This window comes from Pinus tabuliformis, chromosome 7, assembly GCF_031772625.1.
Source record: "Pinus tabuliformis cultivar Carrire ecotype Pingquan chromosome 7, CPIR1, whole genome shotgun sequence".
Lineage (NCBI taxonomy): Eukaryota > Viridiplantae > Streptophyta > Pinopsida > Pinales > Pinaceae > Pinus > Pinus tabuliformis.
The window spans coordinates 767,279,871-767,302,647 of record NC_142293.1 but is presented as its reverse complement, the minus strand read 5'-3'; the positions used below and the strand labels follow the sequence as shown (position 1 = coordinate 767,302,647).

Below are 22,777 nucleotides of genomic sequence, written 5' to 3'. Positions count from 1 at the left end.
TCAACAGTGCTGAGTATTTCCTTACCTTCATTGATGACCACTCAAGGAATACTTGGATCTATTTTCTGAAAACCAAGGATGAGGTTTTCTGTCGATTCAAGGAGTTCAAGGCTCTAGTGGAGAATCTGACAGGTAAGAAAATAAAAGTCTTGCGATCAGATAATGGTGGAGAATATGTTGATAGGAACTTCACTGGTTATTGCACTGAGGAGGGCATCAGAAGAGAGTGGACAACTCCCTACAATTCAGAGCAGAACGGGGTGGCAGAAAGGAAAAATAGGACTATTGTAGAAGCAGCTAGGGCCATGCTGTATGACCAGGATATGCCAAAATTCCTGTGGGCAGAAGCATGCAACACAGCTGTCTACGTTCAGAACAGGACTCCTCATCGGGCATTGGGAAGGATTACTCCAGAGAAAGTCTTCACTGGGCAGACACCTGAAGTCAATCATTTCAAGATATTTGGGAGTTTGGCATATTATCGCATACCCAAAGAAAAGAGGAAGAAGTTGGATCAGATTGCAGAAAAGGGGTATCTGGCAGCATATAGCGAGAAAGCTAAGGCATACATGATCTATCTTCCAGAGAGCAGTAAGGTAGTAGTACGATGAGATGTAAAGTTCATGGAGGACAAAGCTTTCAAAAGATCTCGCGAAATTCCTTCCAAGGAGCAGTCGAAAGAGGATCTGTTGGTCATGCCTCTTCAACCAACGGAAGTGAAGAATCCTTCCTCAGATCAAGAAAATTCTCAGGATGAGGAAGAGGAGTGAATAAAAGGACCTATTGGCAGAGGAAGAACCAGTAGGGAACTTCTTCAGATTCTACGTGATGCAGAAAAATTCATCGGAGAGCCAAGGAATAGTAAAACGGAGCGAAAACAACGAAACATGTATCAGGTGTTAGTAGCTCAGGATGGAGAGCCTACCAGCTTCAAGGAGGCAGCTCAGCATCAGGTCTGGCTAGATGCGATGGTGGAGGAGTATAACTCCATAATGGTAAACGATGTTTGGGAGGTGGTGTCAAGGCCTAAAGACAGATATGTGGTAGGTTCAAGATGGATTTACAAGATCAAATATGCTGCGGACAACAGTATTGAAAAATACAAAGCCAGGTTTGTGGCTAAGGGGTATGCTCAAAAGGAAGGGATTGACTATGAGGAAACCTTCGCCCCAGTAGTGAGGTATACATCTATTAGGACCGTGATATCTCTTGTAGCCCAGATGGGATGGGAGATCCATCAGATGGTTGTCAAGACGACATTTCTGAACGAGGTAATAGAAGAAGAAGTATACATTGAACAACCAGAGGGCTTTGAAACTCATGAGAAGAAGTATCATGTATGCAGACTGAAGAAAGCCTTGTATGGGCTGAAGCAGGCACCAAGAGCATGGTGTGGTCAAATAGATGGCTACTTGCAGAAGATGGGGTTTGTCAAGAGTGACCCGGATCCAAATCTCTACTATATGGTCGTAGAGAGCGAGCCACTTATCTTAGTATTATATGTGGATGATATCTTCTTGATAGGATCATCCAGACTCATTGAAGACTGTAAGAAAAATCTAGCCACAGAGTTCGATATGAAGGATCTGGGATGAATGCACTATTTCCTAGGGTTAGAAGTTTGGCAGCAGAAAGGAGAAATATTCCTTGGGCAAGGAAGGTATGCTACAGAAATCCTGAAAAGGTTCGAGATGGGAGACTGTAGACCTATGGCTACGCCAATGATCACCAACTGGAAGAAGATTGATGCATCAAAAGACAAGGATGTCGATCCCACCTTATACCGACAGCTCATAGGGTCCCTGATGTATTTAGTCAATACTAGGCTAGATATTTGCTACGCTATCAACACCCTCAGTGAGTTCATGGTGGAACCAAAGAGGGCTCACTGGGCAACAGTCAAGCACGTTCTTAGGTATTTATAGGGAACAATTGATTATGGGCTCTTGTACAACAAGGGGAAGGATATCAGGTTGAGTGGATTTATTGATGCAGATTGGGTAGGGAGTTCAGTGGATCGGAAAAGTACCTCTAGGTACTGTTTCAACATTGGATCAGGAATAACCTCCTGGTGTAGTAGGAAACAAAAGTTCGTGGCTCTGAGCTCGTCTGAGGCAGAATATATGGCAACAAGTAGAGCTTCATGTGAGGCCATATGGCTTAGAAAACTGATGGTAAACTTATTAAGAAGAAATATGGAGGCGACCAGGATCATGTGTGATAATCAGAGTTGCATCAAACTCTCTGAGAATCCAGTATTTCATGATAGGTCAAAGCACATTGATATCTGGTGTCACTTTGTCAGAGATTGTGTCCAACGAGGAGCTGTACAGTTGAGCTACACTCTTACAGGGGAACAAGTGGCAGATATCCTCACCAAGGCCCTTGGAAAGTCAAAATTTGACTACTTCAAGGAAAAGATGGGGATGGTAAAGAACCCCTTTCAAAAGTAGTGTGTTAGAAGCACGAATGAAGAGGGAGTTGTAGTGCAGATGAAGTGTTGGGAGAAAGGACCAACAACAACACAGATGCAGAGGAAGTTGCAGTGCAGATGCAATGTTGGGAGAAAGGACCAACAACAGCACGAATGCAGAGGGAGTTGTCATACAGATGCAGCAGTAGCAGTAGCAGAGTCATGGGCAGTAGTACAGGAGGCAGCAGTGTAGAGAATGTTGGGCAGGAAGGCCTAGCATCAACACGGGTACTGATGCCATATGATCAAAGTAATATTCATAAGGAGTATTGCTAGAGCACAATCCTCGGTAAGAGGGAGTGTTGATTTGGGGTAGCATTAGATGTGCTATAGCCACGAATTTGGTGGAGAGGTTGAGCACATAAGATCTCCAATACCCAGAAAGGGTTTGGGCAGATTCTAAACAGATAAAGAGATATTAAAATAATTAATATTTTTAATGGAGTCCATAAGTCTAAAGTTAGGGAAAATAAAATATTAATGTGTATTAATATGAATATGTGTTAGAATGGTCCAAAAGACATGGATCAAGCCAGATCTAATCTTAACCATTGATTAGGGACTTAATCTCGGCCGTTGAGATGTCAACAGAAAAAGTATAAGAGGAGGCTTAAGGAGCACTTGGAGAACACACTGAGGGAGAACAGTCAGTTCAATTTTTGCAGCGGGGTTTGCTGAGAAATTGAACCAGTGGTCTGGAGAGCAGTCAGGAGGCAGCGAGTACGAAACAGAGAGACGGGAGATCAACGCAAAAGAGACAGACACAGAGCTAAAGGAAGCCACGCAGAGGCAACAGAGACTGCGTAAAGCCAGAAGGGCCTGCGTCATCCACGCAAAGGCTGCAGGAGTGACATAGAAGCCTAGAGAGGCTGCGTAGAGCCTCAGTATGCTGATGCAGAGAGTTTCAGGCTATAGTAGAGGTCAATAGGGCCTATGCTGGGTTTAGAAAATTGTTGGAAGTTTGTCTATTTGTGGGTAAGCTAGTTTGGCACCTTATTGTACAAGAAAATTGCTGAATAATAAAATCCTCCCTTGCTGCACCCGTTTTCCCACATTGGGTTTTTCCGAGGACATTAGTCTAAAATAAATATGTCAATTGTTGGAAATACTAGGGGGGGTGAATCAGTATTTCTTACTATTTTTTTTTTAATTGTTCTAGTGATTGCCAACAACCTATATAGATATGTATATGTATACACAGAACACATAAATCAACAACTAAATTTAATGCTTTTATTAAAACTCAAGACAGTGCAAAGAAATAAATACAATATAAGTATAAATCTGATTGTGAATAGTTGCCAAGCTCCAACTTGGACTTCAGTGAGGCTCCAACCTCCAGAGCACCAACTCTGTTTTGCAGTGGTTCTGCACTTAGGAGCACCTACACCAATGACTTCAGTCCTGTTTAGTTCTGAGGCTCCAACCTCTTGGGCTCCAACCCAACCTTGGTATAAACAGTATGTTGCTGCACTCTATTCAGCTGAGGTTGTCTCACTCCTGCTCTCCTGCTTCTGCTGCCTCCGCTGCTTTTTCTGCCTCTTTTGCCTCTACTGCTTCTACTATCTCACCCTCAGGTTCTTCACCACCATAACTGCACCAACAGTTCTCTGCTTCTACTATTTTATACATTCCCATGCCTTTATCCATTTGTTTCCGCTTACACCGTCTCTTAGGCTTCCTCCTTAGTCGTTGTCGTTTCCTTTGACTTCGCTTGATCTTTCAGCTTCCTAATACGACCAAATCCATTTATTCCTATCTTGGTCCTCTCCTTTCCCGAAGATCTTTGAACTCTAGGAGGGGCCTCTGTTGCAGTAGATCTAACTGGTTGCAAAGTCCTAGCACTCTGGCATTGTAAAGCTGAACCCTGGCCAAACTCTGTAGTGGATCCGAAGAAATTTCTTCCAAAGCTTCCGAAAGGCAATCTGACTATGCCATCGGTGCTGGTTATCTTCGATCGGATCTGTGCATCAATCGCCACAGAAGGATGATGATTTTCATGAAACGATCCCGCCCTAACAAACAATCTCATCATGGTGGAAGCCGCCATTGCCATTGCGATCCGAAAACCAAAGGAACGAAATCTAAGAAAACTGATATAAAAGTTTAGAAACACCATTTTGCCCCACCATTTCTCTTTTATTCCAAAAACCCACGTAAATCCTTTTTCGTTTAGCCCCAGGCACTAAGGTGTTAACACATATAACCGTGCACTTTTGCCAAATCATATTACCCGTCGGGGCCCTCACTTGTCACGTCAGTCGATAAACGTGCATGATTAGATCCCGCCGTCCGATCGCGTCCACCATATCATCCGACGACGTTCGCTAGCCCTCATCCCTCAAGCCGCGCCTGCGATAACCCGCGGGGAAAGCAGTTTCGCGCCCATCGCACTGGCCACGTGTCGTCGTTTCACTGGATCGCGCGACCATATACAGATACCGCCCATCTCCGATAGGTAGTGCGATAATCCCGCTTACTGCCTGTTTGTACGTCTCCCGCGCATTAACCTCCATGCCACTTTCCTGTGCGATAGCCGTTAGATTTGCCACGTGGAGATCTAACGACTCTCGACCACCCGTTTCCATTGCTGCCCGATGCTTTCTCCATCACTGCATCTTTGGTTTCCTCAGCTTTCTACGCAGCAAAATCCTTATACTCGCGCGCTTTATTCACAGCTATATCTATAGTTTCTCTCGTCTTGTCTGCTACAAAATCTTTAGTCTCTCGTGTTTTGTCCACAGTGGTGTCCTTGACTTCATGTGTCTTCTTCGTGATAGAATCCTTTGCATTCTCGATTTTTTCTTGGAGGCCCTTGAAGGTCGACATGGTGTCCTCCTTGATACTACCTAGTGTAGAAGAGGCAGACTTGGTGCTGGCATCTTTGGCAACATGTGCCATCCATTTTGCAGATTCCAAGTTATCAGAGGCATTTTCCTGTCTCTCTTCTACCTCTTGGCCAGAGGGTCTTTTCGCATTTTCCTGTTCTGAATCCATTGATATGTACCTTGAAAATCAAAATTATCAGTTCAACTATTTCACAGCTCTAGAATCAAAATAATTTCACTGCATGTGTAAAACAAATCTCTCATGAATTTCCTATGCTCTGTGTGCTCCTCTTCTTCGGCTCTGTCTGCTTCTCTCGTCTCTATCTGCTCCTCGAATATTTCCATATTGACATCAATGACAATCTATGTCCAACAATCTCCCCCTTTGTTATTGATGGCAATATTCTTCTGCTTTCTCCCCCTTTGACATCAATGGCAAAGGGATGCATATGGACTCCCCCTGTCAAACTGTTCCGCCTGTCCTGCTACATCTTTATGAATGAACTTGAGTGATGATAAAGAAATAACCCCCATCTTTTGACGCATATGTTCGAATGCTTCTCGTGGAAGAGGTTTTGTGAAAATATTAGCTATCTGCTCCTTAATACTGATATATTCTAGGATGATGTTTTGTTCAGCTACTTGTTCACGGGGGAAATGATACTTGATTGGTATGTGTTTGGTTCTTGAGTGCATCACAGGATTTTTGCTGAGACTGATAGCACTTGTGTTGTCACAATAGACGGAAATTGGTTGATCTGTACATATGTCGAGATCTTTTAGAGCTTCCTTCATCCATAGTATCTGAGAACAACAGTCTGCTGCAGCAATATACTCAGCTTCGGCTGTGGATAATGATATGGATGACTGTTTTTTGCTGAGCCAGGATACCAAACAGTCTCCTAGGAAGAATGCATTTCCACTAGTGCTTTTCCGATCATCTATACTTCCAGCCCAATCAACATCGGTGTATGCAGTTACAGTCAGTGTTGAGTCCTTTGGGTACCAAAGACCGAAATCAGAAGTTCCCTTCAGATATCTGAGAATTCTTTTTACAGCTAATAAATGGGATTGTTTGGGAGCAGATTGAAATCTTCCCACCATTCCTACTACTTGCATTATGTCTGGTCGTGTAGCTGTTAAGTATAGAAGGGCTCCAATCATTGACCTGTAATGAGTTGCATCTACTAGAGGGGAGTCATCATCTTTGCTCAGTTTGCAGTTTGTGGTCATAGGTGTGCTCATGGGTGCACAATCCTCCATTCCATATTTTTTGAGCATGTATTTTAGATATTTGGTTTGAGATATACACAATCCTGCTCTAGTTTGAGATATTTGAAGTCCAAGAAAGTGGGGCAACTCTCCTATCATTGACATCTCAAACTCTTTTGACATGTTTTGACAAAATTCATGGCTCATTTCATCATTATTACTAGCAAAAATCAGATCATCGACATAAACAAGAGCAACTAGTAACTTACCTTGATCTGTCTTTATGTATAGATTGCTTCCAACCACTCCCTTTTTGAAGCCTTTTTGTTGTAGATAGTGATCCAATCTTGCGTACCAAGCTCTAGGAGCTTGTTTCAACCCATATAAAGCCTTTTTCAACGTACAAACTATGTCCTTTCCTGCTGTTAGATCAAAACCTTCTAGCTGCTCCATGTAGACTTCCTCCTTGAGTTCCCCATTTAGAAATGCTGATTTCACGTCCATTTGATAGATTTTGAATCGTTTTGAGCAAGCAAATGCCAAGAACATCCTGATAGCTTCCATATGGGCCACTGGTGAAAATGTCTCTTCAAATTCAATTCCTTCAATTTGTGAATAACCTTTGCAGACAAGTCTTGCCTTGTTTATGATAACCTGTCCTTCCTCATTCATTTTATTTTTGAACACCCATTGGTTCCTATTATGTTTTTGTCCTTTGGACAAGGTACCAGCTCCTATGTCTTGTTCTTCTCAATTTGGGTCATTTCTTCTTCCATGGCTTTTACCCAATGAGGATCCTTACTTGCTTTTGCAAATGTTTCTGGTTCTATCATGGATAGGAGGGCAATGACTTTTCTCTTGGGTGTAATTGTTATCCTTCTTCGGGTCTGCACACCTTCATCTTTATCGCCAATGATCTGCTCTTCTGGATGGTGTCTTTGGACATACTTCGTCTTAGAAGGGGTATTAGGTGGTTCTCTTTCCTCTTCTTCTTCTTCTTCTTCCTCATCTATTTCTTCTTCTTTAGGTTCTTCTTCTTCAATGAGAGAATCATCTTCATGTTCTTCAATTTCCTTTACTAGAAGATCTTCATCAACCTTTACATCAATGCTTTCCACTATTTTCTTCAGTCGATAATTGTAGCACTTGTAAGCCTTGCTCCGTGTAGAGTATCCAAGAAATATCCCTTCATCAACCCGAGAATCAAACTTTCCTGGTGAACCATCATTTATTTTTATGAAGCACTTGCTTCCAAAGATCTTTAAGTACTTCACTGAAGCAGGTCTTCCTTTCCATAGCTCATAAGGAGTTTTATCACAATTTGGTCTTAATTGAGTTCGATTCAGTGTGTAGATAGCTGTCCCTACTGCTTCTCTCCAGAATCTAGGATGTAATTCTGCTGCTAATAGCATAGTTCTTGCCATTTCTTGGACTGTTCGGTTTCTTCTTTCAACTACCCCATTTTGCTGAGGTGTTCTGGCAGCCGAGACTTCCCTTTTAATTCCATGAATATTACAGAACTCACTAAACTCGTTTGATGTGAATTCTCCTCCTTTGTCTATTCTGAGGCACTTAATTTTTGAATCTTTTTCATTTTCTACAAGGGCTTTTAGATTCTTGAAACACTCAAAAGTTTCAGATTTATACTTTATGAAATATATCCACATCATTCTAGTATAATCATCAACAAATAACACAAAGTACCTTTCTCCTTAGAGTGCTTGATTTCTAGTTGGCCCACATACATCAGCATGGATGATCTCTAAGGGCTTCGATGTAGAGTGTTCCTTTGTTTTGTGGCTAATTCTGGTATGCTTTCCATGTTGACATGGACCACATACTGCTTGATTTGGTTTGAACAGCCTTGGGATGTCTCGTACAACTTTGATCTTGCTGATATTGATTAGATTTTCGAAGCTTGTATGTCCAAGTCGCTTGTGCCACAACCAACTCTCATCTGTCTGACTCAGGTAGCATTTATTTTCTTGAATCTTGTTCAGAATGTAAATGTTGTCTGGTGTCCTCACCCCTTTTGCCACAATTTTCTCTGAGGCAGAGTTCCTTATTTCACAGTCTTTGGTGTTGAAAACAACCTTATGTCCTTGATCAAAGATTTGGCTGACACTCAAGAGGTTATGTTTGAGTCCATCAACTAGCAGAGCATCTTGAGCTTTTCCTTTTCCATTGATCAGAGTAACTGTTCCTTTTCCTGCAATTTTTCCAAATCCGCTTCCAAAGGACACATTCCCTTCCTTTTTGCTCAGCGAGACAAACTTCCTTCTGTCTCCTGTCATGTGTCTGGAGCACCCACTATCTATAAACCACTGGTTTCGATTATTTTGAGCATATAGAGCTAGGTCGCATTTGTCCATGCTGGAGTTCTTAACACTCGTCTTTCTTCCTTTGAGTGGGCAATCTTGTTCATAGTGTCCATTATTGTAGCAGAAAGAGCAAATCCGATCAAATTTGGTCAAGGGATCAAATGAATTAAAGGTTTTGATTTGTCCCTACCTTTTGGGGGAATATGAGTTTATTATTCTATCCTTTAGCTTTGTTGTTTCACTCCTGCGAGCCATACAATGTGTGGCTTGATGACCAAAGTTTTTACAGTGAAAGCAGTGTCCAAGAAAGATGGTTGTTGAAGCAACCACGGTTTGAGTCGATTTCCTTCCTAGGAATTACTCCTCCCTCGTTCTTTGGATTTGTGATGGGCCCTTGGTGGAGTACAGGTTTGTATTTGCTGTAGTGTCCATGATTCAACTCCACATTCTTCTTTGGAGTAATCCTCTCTTCATTCTTTGGATCTAGGGTGCATTTTTCATCTTTTGGATTGCAGGAAAGTGCATCGGCATAGCTTTTCACATTATTCTTAGTGCTTGAGGATTCTCCTTTGAAACCTATTCCAGACTTGTCATGTTGAGGTTTTTGATTTTTTAGAATAGTCTCAAGTATTTGAGAGCTTTTACAACCCTTTTTAATTTGCTCCAACTCCTTTCTCAGAGACACTATTTCGGTCTCGCGTTCTTCACAAGTCTTTTCCTTTTCTTTAAGCTTTGCTTCCAAGAGATCTTCTCTCCTCTTATTTCCTCGTTTTCCACTTTGAGAGAAATGATTTTGTTTCGTAGTTTCTCATTTTCTTCAATGGCACTTATTAACAGTTCATCTACATTTCCTTCCAGCCCTGAGTCATCATCATCTGCGAGTGCCATGAATAATGCTTCTTGTCTTTCATCATGATCGCTTTCCTCATCTGATTTCCTTTTTATGACCATAAACTCATCCTCATCAGACTCATCTTGCTTGGAGAAGAATTTTTTCTTATTGAACCCTTTCCTTTTATGTGCCATTCTTTTAGAATTTCCTTCATCATCACTGTCTTGTTTATGAGGACATTTTGCTGCATAATGACCTATTTTACCAGATTTAAACAGATAAGAGGATACTTGCCTTTAAGCTTAGATCCTTTCTTCAGCTTTCGTACAAATTGAGCCAATTCGGATTCCACATCTGACTCATCACTACAGTCATTCCTTTCTTTCCCCTTCTTTGACCTTGAGGCCTTGAATGCTGCATCTTTGGAGCTTGGGCCACCTTTCCTCATTTCATAGGCAGTGAGAATTCCATGGAGTTCGTCCATTTTGAGGGTATCTAGATCCTTTGTTTCTTATATAGCGCTTATTTTGGAGTCAAACCTGTCTGGAAGAGACCTTAATACCTTTTGAACAATGGTACTTTCTTCAACTTTTTCGTCCAATCCTTTCAGGGAATTTACCACTTCAGCTACTCGGAGGAGGTATGCTGCAATATCTTCTTCATCTTCCATCCTCAAACTTTCAAATTGTCTTCTGTGAGTTTGAAGCTTTGCCTTTTTGACTTTTGAGTCTCCATCGTACAAGCCAACTAGCTTCTCCCACATTTCTTTGGCCGAGGTACAGTGCATGATTTTTGTAAACTTGGAATCAGTGATTCCACTAGTGATGGAGTTCATGGCCTTTGCATTTGTGATGTAGGCTTTCCTCTCGTCTTGGTCTGTTGGAAGAGTGGAAGTAGTTTTGTATTCATTTTGAACAAAATGCCAGACTTCAGGTCCAAGGGACATTAAGTAGTAAGTCATTCTTTTCTTCCAGAAACCAAAGTTAGTGCCATCGAACAAAGGAGGTCTTCCTGATGCTTCGTGGTTTCTCATCATGGCTGCGGATCCTTCTTCAAGCTGTTAGGCTAGTATGAAGAAACTTGGCTCTGATACCAATTGTTGGAAATACTGAGAGGGGGGGGTGAATTAGTATTTCTTACAATTTTTTTTTTTTAATTGTTCTAGTGATTGCCAACAACCTATATATATTATATATATATATATATATATATATATATATATATATATATACACAGAACACAGAAATCAACAGCTGAATTTAATTCTTTTATTAAAACTCAAGACAGTGCAAAGAAATAAATACAATATAAGTATAAATCTGATTGTGAATAGTTGCCAAGCTCCAACTTGGACTTCAGTGAGGCTCCAACCTCTAGAGCACCAACTCTGTTTTGCAGTGGTTCTGCACTTAGGAGCACCTACCCCAATGACTTCAGTCCTGTTCAGTTCTGAGGCTCCAACCTCTTGGGCTACAACCCAACCTTGGTATAACTAGGTATGTTGCTGCACTCTATTCAGCTGAGGTTGTCTCACTCCTGCTCTCCTGCCTCTGCTGCTTCTGCTGCCTCTACAGCCTTCGCTGCTTTTTCTGCCTCTTTTGCCTCTGCTGCTTCTACTATCTCACCCTCATGTTCTTCACCACCATAACCACACCAACAGTTCTTTGTTTCTACTGTTTTATGCATTCCCATGCCTTTGTCCATTCATTTCCGCTTACATCGTCTCTTAGGCTTCCTCCTCAGTCGCTGTCGTTTCCTCTAAGTTCGCTTGATCTTTAAGCTTCCCAATACGACCAAATCCATTTATTCCTATCTTGGTCCTCTCCTTTCCCGAAGATCTTTGAACTCTAGGAGGGGCCTCTGTTGCAATATCTCTAACTGGTTGAAAAGTCGTAGCACTCTGACATTGTAAGGCTGAACCCTAGCCAAACTCTGCAGTGGATCCGAAGAAATTGCTTCCAAAGCTTCTGAAAGGCAATCTGACTGTGCCATCGGTGCTGGTTATCTTCAATCGGATCTGTGCATCAACCGCCACAGAAGGACGATGATTTTCACGAAACAATCCCACCGTAATAAACGATCTCATCATGGTGGAAGCTGCCATTGCCATTGCGATCCGAAAACCAAAGGAACGAAATCTAAGAAACTGATATAAAAGTATAGAAACACCCGTTTGCCCCGCCGTTTCTCTTTTATTCCAAAAACCCACATAAATCCTTTTTCGTTTAGCCCTAGGCACTAAGGTGTTAACACATATAATCGTGCGCTTTTGCCAAATCATATTACCTGCCGGGGCCCTCACCTGTCACGTCAGTTGATAAACGTGCATGATTAGATCCCGCCGTCCGATCGCGTCCACCATATCATCTGACGGCGTTCGCTAGCCCTCATCCCTCAAGCCGCGCCCGCGATAACCCGCGGGGAAAGCGGTTTCGCGCCCATCGCACCGGCCACGTGTCGCCGTTTCACTGGATCGCGCGACCATATACGGATACCGCCCATCTCCGATAGGCGGTGCGATAATCCCGCTTACCGCCTGTTTGTACGTCTCTCGCGCATTAACCTCCATGCCACTTTCTTGCGCGATAGACGTTGGATTTGCCACATGGAGATCTAACGACTCTCGACCACCCGTTTCTGTTGCTGCCCGATGCTTTCTCCATAGTTGCATCTTTGGTTTCGTCAGCTTTCTGCGCAGCAGAATCCTTATACTTGCGCGCTTTATTCACAGTTGTATCTGTAGTTTCTCTCGTCTTGTTTGCTACAGAATCTTTAGTCTCTCGTGTTTTGTCCACAATGGTGTCCTTGACTTCCTGTGTCTTGTCCGTGACAGAATCCTTGGCATTCTCGATTTTTTCTTGGAGGCCCTTGAAGGCCAACATGGTGCCCTCCTTGATACTACCCAGTGCAGAAGAGGTAGACTCGGTGCTAGCATCTTTGGCAACATGTGCCATCCATTTTGCAGATTCCAAGTTATCAAAGGCATTTTCCCGTCTCTCTTCTGCCTCCTGGCCAGAAGGTCTTCTCGCGTTTTCCTGTTCTGAAGCCATTGATCTGTACCTTGAAAATCAAAATTATCAGTTCAACTATTTCACAGCTCTAGAATCAAAATAATTTCACTGCATGTGTAAAACAAATCTCTCATGAATTTCCTATGCTCTGTGTGCTCCTCTTCTTCGGCTCTGTCTGCTTCTCTCGTCTCTATCTGCTCCTCGAATATTGCCATATTGACATCAATGACAATCTGTGTCCAACGGAGGGCTTCAGGCTATAGTAGAGGTCAATAGGGCCTACGCTGGGTTTAGAAAAGTGCTGGAAGTTTGTCTATCTGTGGGTAAGATAGTTTGACACCCTATCGTACAAGAAAATTGCTGAATAATAAAATCCTCCCTTGCTGCACCAGTTTTCCCACATTGGGTTTTTCTGGGGACAATAGTCTAAAATAAATGTGTCAATGTGTGCATATGTTTGTTTCTGTATTACGGTGTGATATCTGCAACAATATTTATTTTAATGTTTGTTGAAGTAATGTCATGAATAACTTATGATGAAATAAGTAGGAAAAATAAATCAGTTGCTGCAGTGATAGAATTTTCATACTGCTTGTGTCATATCACTACACTAGTACATGATAACACTATGACATATCAAGATGACATGAATGAAGTATATCTTGTTGGCATTATAAGCCTATGATGAAGAAGCCTAACTGACCTACCTCAAATTTTGCACTACTAAATGACCAGGCATATTAAAAATTCCAAAACAATCATCCCATGATCTGCACTAAAAAAATATTTCGAGAACTGTCACAAAAAATTATTTTTTGCCACCTTGGATGCATCCTAGCACATTGGCTCCTTCACCATCTTGAAGAGGACTATTTCCTCTTTCCAACAAGCCCTCACTCAGCCCCTAACTCCCTTCCATTATGGAGATATTAATTTTTGAAAATAACATATGTCAAAATTGACCAAAGTTTGCTAGCCGACTCATGTAGGCTCACTAAGACATAACATACCAATTCAATAGATGTGTCCCTTAAATTATGGAAAATATATATATATAAATGAACCTATATGCATTCGGATAAGAATGAATTCAGTTCATAATTGTGGTGAAGAATACATATCTTAGAGACGAAGATTAGTTCACATCTCGTGAACTAAAGAACAAAACCAACCACCTTAAAGCACAGATTACAGATTGTTTTATGGTGAACTGCATACTATTTTTATGGTGGATTACAGATTGTTTTAGGGTGGTTGAAGACTATTTTGCAGATTGTTCCAATCCTCATCTCCAAGCTGTGGAAAGGGTCCCCAAACATGACTGCAGGCTAAGTAGTTAACCCTTAGACTGGTACACATGTTGTGAACTAAAGTCTTAACCTTTTTCTTGCTGTGGTGTATCTATAAGTTTGCTACATACTTGACTGCGGACAGAGTTATTATCTTGGGACATATTTTGTATGGTGTTCTGAGCAGCGGTGCCTCTCCCTACATGTAGACAGAAGTACTGTGCCTCTCTTACAGTGGATATAGTGCAGTGAAGACATAGTACAATTCAATGCTTGAGTGGAGATGATGATCTAATGAAGTAACCTGATGATACTGTGCTTGGAAAAAATAATAGTGGGTGTTGTGATCTCGGTGGAGCCCAGATCAGTACGCATTACAGTCGTGGTGTAGCCCATAATTGTGGGTATTGCAATATTGGTGAAGTACTGGTGCAACATGGTGCAAGAATATTGTTGCTGAATAGATGGTGCAGAATTGGTGAGCTGTGGTGAAGAAGTGTTGGTGAAGTACTGGTGCAACATGGTGCAAGAATATTGTTGTTGAATAGATGGTGCAAATTTGGTGAGCTGTGGTGAAGAAGTGCTGGTGAAGTACTGGTGACATGTGGTGCAAAAACATTGATGCATAATTGATGAAGAAGTATGGTGCAGAATAGATGGTGCAGAGTTGATGGTGCATATTGGGTGATGAAGAATGGTGCAGTGGAGCAGGCTTAGTGCAGCATAGTGAAGAGACCTTGAAGACATCTTGAAGCACCAATTTAAGAGCTTGTGGAGAAATCTCTTACTGGATAAAACACTGTGAAGACCCCCTTGAAAAGTTTTTTAAGAAGCCCTTGAAGAGGCTTAGAGCAGGTGCAGAACTTGGATTGCCTTTTGTAGACACCTTGAAGATCTTGAAGATAACATTGAAGACCGTGATGTATTAGCCATCATGAGGTAGCTTGGAGATCATTGGTTGGGTACCATGAAGGACAAAGGAGACACCTTCGTGTGAAGAGTTCAAGGTTGTCATTAGTAAATAAAATTTATCCATGCAATTCATATAATAATTCATCAATGATAGGAATAAGAAACTTATCTCTGATTGTCATTTTGTTGAGTTGTCTATATTTGATCCGGTAAGCATTTGATACCAACATTAGCCAAGATATTTTCTTCGGTTGATGTTAATAGAATTTCATCAAAGAGAATGTGAAAACCATATGTGCACACACTTAAAGAAGAAGCAACATAAAGGAGACCATAAAGGAAATGCACACAAAAGTTTGATAATAGAGTTCGTCTAGTGTGGACTATGCCTTCGGGCCCTGCTTCAATAGTGGGGAGGCCTCTTCATTCATCTTAGCTAAAATGAAAATGAGTACATGGAAAAATACATCATTATACCTCCAATTTTGATGATGACTTGAAAATAGTTTGTTCAAATGAAAAAACAGATTGCACTAGTTAAATTGTGGCAAAATTCCAGTTGAAATGAGTATAAACTCGGCTATATTCCGCCTCTATCAACTGAGATCCCCTAGAGGATTTTCCTATTCCATAGTAGAATCTTTGCAAGAATATCCTAGGAATATTGCCTTGGAATATTTGTCTTGGAACCACGCACCCTCCTGGTTCTATGCACAGAGTTCCAATATTTAAGTTTCATTTGTCATGATTCCATATTGTTGAGTTCTGTTGATCTCCGCCCGCCCGCTCGCTCATGGCCTATGTTTGGATGAAAAAGGCTGTTTTTTATAATACCGCACTATCAAATCTAACAAAGTCCCGTCGGTTGGCGGGTTGGTTACTAGCGCCATTTATAGAGTGTTGACCCCGCCGGGGGTCATGGGTTAAAAGACCTTGCGCAACCCGTTTTAATATATAAAAACAAAAATGCATACCGTTCACAGTTGAGAATCCATTACGATTGCCGATCGTGTATTTTTTTCACCGCCATATATTTTTAACGCTCGTTATAACAATTTATGATTACAATCATTTATAATATATTAAACCGTCTGCCATTGCTAACCGTTCTAACCACCGATTCAAACATTGTAACTGCCGCCAATTGTTTATTGTCAACCGTAACCATTATATGGTATAACAATATATGTTTATATATATTTCAAACAAAATCGCAAAACCACCAATGCCAAACTATATGTAGAATTCGGTTAAGGTCCATTTGGCCATCCACCAGTTTCCGTATGGCACCATCTAATTTCACCACGTGGTCCCAACTTATTGGGCCACCTAATTTCCGCCATGTTTGGTGGGGTTCCGCCAAATTTGGCGATTCCACAAATTTTAGTGATTTTACTAATTTTTTGGAGGTTCATCATCTTTAGCGCACCCACTGCCAAATTTGGTTGGACCACCAACTTTGGTGATATTCCAAATTTATCTGGCACTTTGGTAAATTATGTCTTTTAGCTAAGTTTGACCAGAACTTTGACTGACCGCAGCTTTCTCATAGGAGCTCGGATTGAGGCATCGTTTACGTCATTTGAAAGCTTGTGATGAGCTATTTGTTCTAGTTTTAGTATCGCTGTGATTCAAGGAATTTTATTTTTGATCGCTTGGGGATCCTCCTGAATCATTCCTCCCCACTGAAGGAGTTTTGGTCCTCCAAAAGTATAAACAATATTGCAATCTTGATCTGCATAACAAATGTGTTTGATAGACCACCTTTCATTTCCTTCACCTTTGTACTTTGGAACTAGGAATGATGAAGCCGACACCTCTATCCATATGAAAATTTTTAGCTACCAATACATGTACAACTTTTAAGTTCCCAAAAAATACCACACTTTCTAAGAGTTTATAAAACATTCATGGTCAAGTTTTACAACAAAACTGATACCCCTTTCTATTCAAATAAAGGCGAAAATATCACCATGTTGCATTCATGAGTGATGTTATACACTTCATAACTTTTACAAGTTTTTAAAAAGCAACATTTGCTTTACAATGGTGGCCATACTCAACTATTTAAAAAAGGTTACCCATCTCTTACCTAAGCAGGCTAATGGGCTCTCTTCCTATAGTTGGATTCCTTGTTGAAATGCTTCAGTAATCGGTTCCTTTGCAAGTGCTTTCATATGCTCCCTATGTTTCTTTGGGCCTGGATGGAGCTTCCAACATGAAACTTTCTAATGTCCACTCTTATTGTAATGGTTGCAATGGTTCTTATTCCTCCAAACTTTCTTGACCTTCTTTCTTGAATAATTTTCTTTGGTGCAAATTTGGCGAGGCAAACTTGACTTAGTTCTTCCTTTTAAATTCTCACTATCAATGAAAGGCTGTGATGTGCTCTCAACATCCTGCATTGACTCACAATTGTCACTTAAAGACTCTCTTGTCTTCGTGGGTTTGAAGTTTCTTTGATTGGTGATCTTGGAGAATGCCCCATCTTCCTTTCTGACATAGCCTAGTCCTACATATTGAGGTAGTTCCACCACTTGGATGGGATTCACAATGCCTTGGCCATTAACTCATAGGCCCTTTCCTTCATATCCCATCTTCTTCATTAGCTTCGAACCAATCCTTGTAGTGTGCTTTTCAAATGCACCAAAATCATCATCATAATGAGAACATGAAACTGAAGAATCACTAACACTGTTTACCTCAGCTGTTGATTCTGAAGCTGGTAACGGTGGCTTTGTTGAACCTTTGTTGCACTTCAACTTTTCCAAGGCCTTTTCTATGGCTTGTAACTAAAGCTACAATCCCCGCTTCTCCTTTTCTACTTCTTGTAGAAGTCTTCTTAGTTCAACATTCTCTGCTTGAACGCTTTTGTTGATCTCCTCAAGTTCTTGGACCCATGCACTCTTTGGTGATTATCTCATATTTTGTGCAACACCTGTTGCAATATTTGTCTCATCGCTTGAATTAGAACCCAAGTCAATTGGTCCATCACTTGTAATCCCAACAACGACAATATTCATCTCATCTCCTGAATCATAACCCAGGTCAATTGGTCCCACACTTGCAATCCCAGTAGCTACGACTTTCATCTCATTGTTTGAATCAGATCCAAGGTCTTGTTGTGTGAAAATTTCATCTATTGCAGCAAATGGAAATTATTCTTCTAACCATAAATTCAATTATGTTTTTTATTTTCTACGATAAATAATGAATAAAATCACAACTGTAATTTTCACCATAAAAATACTACGAAAAATTAAATACTGAAAACTGAGATATTCTAGCACACAAAAAATAATTTTGAGACAGTTATTTTTGGACAATTGTCCCTGGAAAAACCTAACTTGGGAAAACAGGTGCAGCATATGAGGTTTTTATTATTATTCTTTAACAACAGTTCTGAGTACAATAATTTAGATGCTCTACTGGCAATCTAATATGAGGAAATTATTGGAAAAATTATTGTGAGATTTTTCTCCCAGCCCACAACTAATTTCTGCCACCGAAATTTCATCCCTAGCCGCACGTTGAACCTTCTGCATCACCCTTTATGCAGTGCTTGTGTAGGACCTATGGGTATTTCAACCTTCCTCTCACTGCCTCTTCCCGGGAGTAGAATATTTCCTCCTAGAATGTTGCTAACCTCCTCTACCACTTACTACTCACCCTCTGGATCTATCTTCTCTGTTGAATCTTTGCCACTGAGAAAATCGAACTACCTAGGCAACTGAGTATCTGCACTGGTGTGTTCTCCATCACCACATCGATCACTTCTTATGTCTTCATGCTGAGACTCCAACAACCAAGATTAAATCTTAATCAATGTCTCAAATCATTTCTGGATCGATTCGTGTGAGTTTCTAGGATATTATCACCTTATCTTAATTAATAATGATTAATTAACCATATTCTCTAAGTTTAGTCTTAGGATATATTTAAAAAATCAATTAATAATCTAATTGAGAAACTTCTAGGTGGAATTTCTAGAAACGATTTATGGGTTTGGAGATCTCATGTATTCTAGTCTCTCCACTAATTTTCGTGGCTAGAACACATCTGATGCTACAAAAACTAACACTCCCTCTTAGCGAGGAATGTGTTCTAGTGTTGCACACCCTGCTACAACACTTTGTCTTTGTATCATCTCTGTCACACTACTAATGTCTGGTTGTTGTTGCCACCAACCACTGCACAACTATCATGCTGCATCTATGCTTTTGCTGATACTTTTGTATTGTTGCCAACTCTGCATTTGCATTGCAACTCCCTCTCATCTGCTGCTGCTGCAACTACACCATCTACAACTGAAAATCCGTCCCTGCTACTAGAACAGGTTCTCCACCATACCTATCTATTTTCTGAAATAGGCTAACTTAGCTCTCCCTAGAGCTTTGGTGAGTATGTTTGCAACCTACTATTATGTGGGAACATACTATAGCTGGACCGCTCCATGATGTACATAATCTCTGATGAAATGACACTGAATATTTGTGTTTTGACCTGTCGTGAAACACTGGATTCTCAGAGAGCTTAATGCAACCCTGATTATCACAATAGACTTTCGTCACCTCCAACCTCTACCTGAACAAGCTTACTAGCAACTTCCGAAGTCATATGGCTTCACATGTAGTTGTGCTTGCTTCCATGTACTCTGCTTCTGCAGAGCTTAGCGCTACCGACTTCTGCTTCCTACTGCACCACAAAACCATCTCTTATCCAATGCTGAATCAGTACCCGGAGGTTATTTTCCTGTCTACTGAACTGCCTTCCCAACCTTCATCTGTGAACCCACATAGTCCGATTTCATCCCTTCGGGTATATCTCAACCCATACTCAACTGTGTCACGTACATACCTCAGAATATGCCTCGCTGCTTCCCAATGTACTGTCTTTGGTTCTACCATGAACTGACTGAGGGTATTGGCTGCGAAGCAAATATCTTTCCTAACGTTGACCAGATACATGAGAGACCCTATACAAGGTGGGGTCGACATCCTTGTCATCTGATGCATCTATCTTCTTCTAGTTGGTGATCATGGGCACAGAAATGGGTCTACAATACTACATTTTGAACCTCTTCAGAATATCTGTAACATATCTCCCTTACCCAAAGAATATCTCCCCATCCTTTTCCACACTTCCAATCCTATGAAATAGTGCATCAACCCCAAATCCTTCGTATCAAACTCTACTGCTAGGTTTCTCTTGCAGTCCTCTATGAGCCCTAATGATCTTGTAAAAAAACATCATCCACATACAAAACTAGGATGAGTGGCTCACCCTCTACCATCAAATAGTAAAGGTTGGGATATGTGTCACTCTTTACGAATCCCATCTGCTGCAAGTATTTGTTAATCCAACCATACCATGCCTTGGGAGCCTAGTTGAGTCCGTATAGATATTTCTTTAGTCTACACACATGAGTGCGCCTCTCATGAGTCTCGAAGCCCTTTGGCTGCTTTATGTACACCTCTTCCTCTATCACCCCGTTCAAGAATATTGTCTTAACGTCTATCTGGTGAACATGCCATCCCATTTGAGTTGTTAGGGATATAACTGACTGACATGATAGAGGTGTATCTAGAAATTGGGGCAAAGGTCTCCTCATAATCTATCCTTTGTTTCTGTGCATACCCCTTTGCCACGAACCTAGCCTTGTACTTTTCCACACTGCCATTTGCAACATACTTGATCTTGTAGATCCATCTAGAACCTACAACTGACCTGTCTTCAGGACTTGATACCACCTCCCAAACATTATTCATCATGATATAGCTATACTCTTCTACTATGGCATCTAGCCACACCTGATGTTGTGCGACCATCTGAAAGCTAGAAGTTTCTGCAACCTGAGCCACCAATGCTTGGTACCTATCAGGCTATCTGCGATGTCTTTTTTTCGTCCTAGTAGTTCCGATAAACTCCTCTACATCTCTCAATGTCTGAAAAACCTCTTTACTGACTCGACTACTAGTGGTGGGAGGTTCAACCAGCTCCTGCTCATCTTGTCTCTGCTGCTCTGTCAGCTAAGAACTCCCTGGATCTCTTGCACCTGAGGAAATACTGGTACTAGTCACTGTACTCAATCCCTGTGACTATCCTCTTGCCGATCCCACTGGTTTCCCATGTGGTTGCCTCTCTTGATGGACCAAAGGAGCTTCTGTTGACTGGTTTTGATCACCTGCAGGTATCTCATGAGATCTCTTGAAAGATCGGTCCTCCATGAACTTCACATCTCGTCTTACCACAATCTTCCTACTACTAGGAATGTAGATCATGTGTGCCTTTGAGGTTTCACTATACCCAACGAGAAACCCCTTCTCTGCAGTCTGATCCAATTTGGTATGCTTTTCATCTGGCATGTGGCAGTAAGCAACGCTGCCAAAGATCTTGAAGTGACTAACTTTTGGCTTCTTCCTTGTGAAGACTCCTTCTGGTGTTATCTTCCCCAATGCTCTATGAGTCCTGTTTTGGATATACACTATCATGTTAAATTCCTCTTCCCATAAAAATATGGGAAAATCTTGGTCATACAACATAGTTTTTACACCCCCAACTATGGTTATGGTTTTCCACTCTGCTACCCCATTATGCTAGAGATTATATGGAGTTTTCCATTCTCTTTTGATGCCTTCCTTCACGGAAAAATATGTGAAGTCTTTGTCAATATATTCTCCACCATTATCTGAGAGAAGCACCTTGATCTTCTTCCATGTCACATTCTTCATGAGAACCTTAAACTCATTGAAACAATCGAAGACCTCATATTTGGTCTTCAAGAATTAGACCAGGTTTTCCTGGAATGGTCATCAATAAAGGTGACGAAGTATTTGGCACCACTAAGAGCTCCAGTGGACATCGGGCCACAAATATCTGAATGTATAATTCCTAACATGCCATCTACTTTGCTGCCACTTCTTGGGAATGTTGCCTTAGCATACTTCGCAAGTACGCATCCTTTACACACATCATCGTGTTCTCTACCAAGTTATGGAACCCCTGTTACTATTTCCTTGAGCATATTGAGTGCTCCATGGTGCAGATGTCCCATTATCCTATGCCATAGCTCATTCATTTCCTTCCCATCGCTATTGTCACTGCAACCTGTACAATCTGTTGCTTCAGACTCCAATCTGTCTTACTTTCTTCCAACTTGAGTGTTTGACAACACTTTCTTCCCTACGAAGTGGATATCATATCCCTTATCTTGTAATTGGAATACTGAAATCAGGTTCATACCCAATCCTGACACATGAAATACATCTATAGCATTGGTGCTTTCTCTCGACTCCCTCTAAAATCGATGGTACCTCTCCCTACTAGAGTACACTTTGTTTTGTTTCCCATTGTAATATGGAAGTCCATCTTCTCCTCCTTGTAGCTAGAGAAATATTCTCTAACCCCTGTCATATGAGCTGATGCTCCACTGTCTATATACCAGAAACCCTGTGAAGCTGAGCCTGGTAAGCAAGAAAATCCATCCTCCAATTCGGAAGAAAACTCTGAAGCTTTTGAAATATCAAATCGATCCATGGACATACTATGTGTTATTCCTCTTCTTCCCCGACACTGATTCTGCTACTGTAGACTGCTGCAAAACCCTTTGTGCCACAAATCAGTAATCTGCTCTAAAAAATAACTCTGTTGTTGCTCCCACTGCTTGCTAAAATCACTAATCTCGGGAAATCAATCTTTTTCTGCCACCTGCAAATGAAAAAATCAAATTTCCCAAGCAATTTGTACTTCCTAACTAGGTAATCTGCATAGCTTCTAGGAATTTTCCACTGCTACTCCCTTTGAACAGTGAAATTCCTGCTTCTTCGATCTAAGCTACTAATATGCTAAACCAGCTCTAATACAATGTGAAAATTTCAACTATTGCAGCAACTAGAAATT

General features: G+C 41.1%; 1 protein-coding gene across 1 annotated transcript; it reads right to left on the bottom strand.

The window, feature by feature from the left end:
* Positions 1 to 12,224: 12,224 nt before the first annotated feature.
* LOC149249807 (uncharacterized) lies at positions 12,225 to 12,813 on the bottom strand. Its single transcript, XM_089453481.1, has one exon. It carries the CDS (start codon positions 12,714 to 12,716, stop codon positions 12,225 to 12,227), a length of 492 nt encoding a protein of 163 aa, XP_089309607.1. The 5' UTR covers positions 12,717 to 12,813.
* Positions 12,814 to 22,777: the final 9,964 nt, after the last annotated feature.